General features: G+C 49.9%; 1 protein-coding gene across 2 annotated transcripts in view; it reads right to left on the bottom strand.

The window, feature by feature from the left end:
• Positions 1-5,514, bottom strand: part of FTO (fat mass and obesity associated) — a 282,063-nt gene that overhangs the window by 180,068 nt on the left and 96,481 nt on the right. For both annotated transcript variants that reach the window (XM_006777055.2, XM_006777054.2), the window contains one exon: positions 3,480-3,599. In XM_006777055.2, the coding sequence (XP_006777118.1) occupies positions 3,480-3,599 (120 nt within the window). The remainder of the gene's footprint in view (positions 1-3,479; positions 3,600-5,514) is intronic.

Genomic DNA, 5,514 nt, shown 5'->3' with positions numbered 1-5,514 from the left:
AAATGGCAAGAATAAACAGTGTGATAAAAAAAATAAAAAAAAACAACACATAAAAACAAAAAAAACCCACCAAAACCCCGGTGCTGGCTCGACCCGCACACAGGCAGCAGCGGCCGGGAACCTCACAGACAGCTGACTCGACTTTCTGAAACAGGTGACGGGTTAGGACAGGTACAAAGTTGGGGGGGAAAAGGACACAAAGACAGAGAGAAATTCCAGCGCCAGGCTCTTCGCTGACACAAGGGCTGCCCGAGGTGGCCTGACTGCAAGCAGAGGGGAGCCGTAACATACACATGGCCTGGGGTTTTCTGTTTTATTTTCTCGCCGAAAGAGACCCATGCCATGTTAATCAGAGAAGTCTTTCCACAACACACACACACACACACACACACACACACGTGATTTTACGATTCAAAAAAAAAAGCATAAAGATAAAGAAGAATCATTTGCCTAAAAGGATAATAAGTTTGACGAGTATATTCCCTGGAAGCCACGTGAGCGCGCTCAGAAATGCCGTTTCGATTAGTCTAATTCTATAGGATCCAAATGTGCACCAAACTCTGCACTTTTTATGTTAAATTGCTGTTGAATTTGTTAACCCACAACTGATTTCCTGTGTTATGGAATCTGGGAGATTACAGCTAACGTGGAGCAACAGGGATAATTCTTGACAGTTACTGGTACATTCCTATGCATTTTCCTGAAAGGCCAGCAGCATCTGGGGGCCTCCGACTGGTAGCTCAACATTGCCCCCTACTGCTTGCCACTGGAAAAGAGGAGGCGGGCTGGGTGCAAAGCAGGAATCCAACGGGCCAGGGCCAAGTACACAGATACCAGATGGTCCTGCGCAAACAGAACCACGGAAGCGTGGACGTTTCCAAGGATCACTCTCCTCTAACCGCAAAAATAAGTTATTATGAATCTGTTCAAAGTCATTTTAAAAAAGGCTGGAGGCAACGCTTCGATTTAATTTAGAAGGACCGTCCCTTTTATCTCGGCCCCAACCTCCCCTCTGCTGATCATGATCGTCCTGGGGCTTGAGGTAGACACTGGGACCATTCATCACCCTGGGAAGGCTCGGCGATGCCACGCCCACAGCGGGGAGCTCGCCTGGATTAGTCCCAGGACTGCTCTTCTCCTTTAGTGTCTTCTACACGAGCCTTATAAAGTACACAGCAGATACTCCACCTCATGCGGCATCGCCTCAAAATTGAAAAATACAACCATCCTAACGGAATTTCTTAGATGAATTCACCAGGAGCCATTACTGGCAAGCTCACAAGGCCAAAGATTTTACTTTAAAAAACAAAATCTTGAGCAAAAGCAACTGCAAAACATTTTGAACAAAATCAGTGAGTTCTGCCCAGCCGGCGTAGTAGCTCAGTGGTCGAGCATCGACCTGTGAACCAGAAGGTCAGGGTTCAATTCCCTGGGTTGCAGGCTCGATCCCCAGTGAGGGGCGTGCAGGAGGCAGCCGATCCATGATTCTCTCTCATCATTGATGTTTCTCTCTCTCTCCCCCTCTCCCTTCCCTTCTGAAATTAATAAAGCTATCGTTAAAAAAAAAATCAGTGCGTTCCTTTCTTATTCATCCGCCAATTCTAATTCACGGAGTTGTCCGCTTACAATCCCAAAGCCAAACTGAAGTCTCAGAGTCAAGGTTCAGCAAATAAAGAAGTTCAAACTCGGATGTACACGGATGAAGCCAGGATAAAAATAATAAAAAAAATTTTAAAAGGCCTGAAAGTGAAGCTGCCTTTATATATCCACCCCATAAAAATATCCACCCCATAAACATACCCATCCCATAGAAACCGAGCGCAGGCTACACAGGCTAATGTTACCCACAGAACTCGGGAGGAGACGGAGGCACGGACTTCTCATCACCTCCAGCTCGGGTTTACGACGCCCCATTTTGAACGGGTTCCTTTCTTCCGAGAGCCTCATGTCTGTGACGCTCTCAGTGCTCACGAGCAGGGTTACTGCACCCCTTCCCCCAGACAGCCCTCCCCGGAAAGCCCGGTGTACGGATCTGAGGGGCCGTCTGGAAAGCAGGGACTTCTGGATTCTGACCCAGGCCTTCCCCCCGGGGCCCCTCCAGGGTGGTGACGTGCTATCTTCGTGATTAGCAAATGGAGGTTAGCAATCGCGACCCGTTTTTGCAGGTGAGTTCACTGTTTCCGGCACAGTTCATAGTCGGTGCAGGGGCGCTATCTGTCCCTCTCCCGCTGCACTCCGAGTTCCACTGCACGGAGGCGGGACGGTGAGGCGCTGAAGGGCATGACCCTGGAGCCGGCCTCCCCGAGTTCAAACCCAGCTCCCCACTTGGAGTCAATGACCTTGTGGCCCTTTTGTGCTTGGTCTCCTCGATTGTCACACAGAGGGAAGTGACACCTGCTTATGGGGCTGTCCTCCAAGTTAAATAGGTTATGTGTGAAGCATTTAGAAGTGGCCCGTACTTAGTATGTGTGGCCTCGGTTTTTGCTATGATTACTATTAGTGATTTGCTATGCACGTATTTGCTATCATTACTATTAGTGATTTGCTATGCACGTATTTGCTATGATTACTATTAGTTCAATGAAGACCTGATTCAAGCCCTCCATTCGGCCTCTACACCTTCCCGCTACCTTTCCCACCACGACCCCTGAATTCCTTGTCTCATGCACCTGCCTCCCTCCCGCCCCCCGCCCCTCGCGCCCCGACACACACTCCCACTTCTGATCTGTTTGTGCAGTTGCTGGAGCCTGAATTCCCCTCCACGTGCCGGATCTGACCCTATGCCTCCCCATCCAAGCCCCCCAAAAGCCACATCAGCCATTTCATAGCAGTGCCAGTCCCCGTGGTCTGAATCCATTCCCCCCGCCTCTGGTCTGTGGTCTGTGATCTTCAGAAAACCTCTATCACAGGGTAAGCTAATGCAACACCTGGCACTACCCACATCTCCCTCCGTGTTCCACCCCAGGGGATGGTTCCGGGCACAAGCTGCAGAGCAGGGCTGCCGGGGTTTCCATCCCGCAAGGCCGCTGGCTGGGGACCCTGGGCGCCAGGGGACCTTGGGCGAGGCACTCATTTCTCTAGGCCTCAGTTTTCCCATCTAGACATTAAGGCTCACCAGTTCTGTGGCTCACGGACTGTTGGAAGACGCTTAAAAGTTAATAGAGGGAAACCCCTCTGAATGACGCTTGTGCACATAAAGGGCAGATACATTTTAGGTGCTGCTGTTACACTGTTCTCCCGCATCCTTACTTCCTCAAGTGTCTAACACAGTGCCTTATGGGAAGGAGATGTTCAAAGGACGTTCATTCCACTGAACCGAGGTCACACTGACGAGGTCCTGGCTGTCCCGTTACCTTCCCGAAAGTAGCCTAACTCAGTCATCTGGAAGAGTGACACGTGGATTCACCGATGCAAATCGGGCCGCGGAGAATTTACACGCGCGCCTCCCGGGACACTGGCGGCGGGCCCCTCGGACTTACCACCCCTTCCATCTTCCGCCACATCTCCTCCAGCTGAGCCATGGGCTGGCACCACCAGTCGGTGCACTTCCGGGGTCGACTGCCTTGGAACCAAAACTGTCTCAGCCACTCGAACTCCACCTGCGGACGGCAAAGACCAGGTGGCGGTTACAAAGCCCTTGTGACGGGCGGACAAGGACAAGGACTTTGTCACTCGGTCCTCCTGCAGGAACTTCACATCGGAGGAGGAGGAGGAGTGGGAGGAGCCCAGCCTGAGCCGTCCTCATCCTCAGCCTCCGTCCTCATCCTCAGCCTCCGGAGCGTTTCTGCAAAGCCAGGGAAGGGTCGTCTCCATGCTCAGGGAGACGGCCCAGCCCAGGCTGGGGAGGGATTTGCAATGACATCTGCCAGCCGGACGTGAGGCGGCTGTAAGTCAATCAACTACACATACTGAGATCCTAGAGTGTGCAGCAGCCTGCACTGCGTGTGACAGGGAAGATATCATCAAAGTATGCTTTTATTCGATATATTTATTAGAGATTTTCATGAAGAGCAAAATACAGACACATATGCGGAGATATCCATTTGAAGTTTCTTAGATTTAAAACAAACAACGGTTTGATTACCAGTCACATACCTAGGTAGCGGGTTTGGTCCGTGGATGAGGTGCATATGAGAGACAACTCGTCCATGTTTCTCTCTCACATCAATGTTTGTCTGTCTGTCTCCTCAAATAAAAAATATTTTAAATAAATAAATAAATAATAAAATAAGCAAAGAAGTTCGCTGTGGGCCAGGAGAGCTGGTGATAAATGCTACCCTATCCCACCATACGACTGAACAGCATAAAGTTAACTATGGAGGCACGCAGACATCAGCACCACGGAGCCACACAAATGGTCACTTTTCAACGTAGGGCAGGTGACAACAGGTACAGAGAGCAGCAAAAACACTAACAATACCCTTTCTTTCCTATGAACCTACTACGGTAAACAATGACCACGTAGGTTTGCAGTGAGGCGTAAGTAGGTTAATAACGCACGACCTACGACATGCCAGGCGCTTGCTAGATGCCGAGAATAGGAAGTGAACAGGGCACAAGGCCTAGGACTTCAAGGATCGCAGCCATGTTTCCTGAGCAGGAAAATGTCCAAGCTCCATGCCCATTCGTGCCCACGCCTCCCTCACGAAGCCGGCCACTTACTCCCAACAGAGCTCTATCCGGGCGTGAAAGAACTGCCCCTGAGATACAATCTGGTGGGCATCAGGTCCACTGGCATGTGTTCATCCCACTCCACAACCTGACCTTTTCATCTCCATGTTGTGGAGAGAAAAATATTACAGGATTGTAATCAAATGCCACCCTCACCAGTTCCCCCACTGCCAAGAGAAGCTGCTGGCTCCTTTCTTAAAATTAATTAAGGAGGGGAAAAATATTCTAGCTTCTTGATTCAGAATTGGAGTGAGAAAAAAATATTTTTTTTAAATGCTGGATTGTGTCCCCTGCTACCCCTCCTCCGCCCCCAAACTCTGGGGATGAGAAAGGAGAGCTGTGGGGTAGACACTGCACAAAACCAAAGGTGAGGACCCAGAATAGAGGTTCAGGTGGCAGGAGGCAGCCGATCCATGATTCTCTCTCATCACTGATGTTCCTCTCCATCTCTTCCTCTCTGAAACAAATAAAAATATATATATTTTAAAGAACACAGAGGAAAATCCTGCTTATAACAGAAATCTTTTCTAAGCATGTTAAGCTGCAAAAAATATCTATCTTCTTGTGGATTTGGTTCCGATCCCAAAGTTCCCAAATTGCTTAGCTAGAAACCATCTAAGACAAGGAAAACCAGCCACTCCAAGCCCACACAGCCCAAAAGCCTGCAGCACATCCAACCAAGGCCGCGGCCCTCTCATTCGTCCAGCAAGGGCACCCGGCCTTTACGACAGGGCGAAGCAAACAAACAGGACCCAGAGTAACTATTCCGGACTTTCATGCTTTCACAACAGGACACGGCAGAGACTGAGCTGCGAGCGCTTAATCCCAGGCCAACTTGGCCGG

The sequence above is a fragment of the Myotis davidii genome, unplaced genomic scaffold, assembly GCF_000327345.1.
Source record: "Myotis davidii unplaced genomic scaffold, ASM32734v1 scaffold328, whole genome shotgun sequence".
NCBI classification, from domain to species: domain Eukaryota; kingdom Metazoa; phylum Chordata; class Mammalia; order Chiroptera; family Vespertilionidae; genus Myotis; species Myotis davidii.
This window is presented reverse-complemented; position numbering and strand designations above follow the sequence as displayed.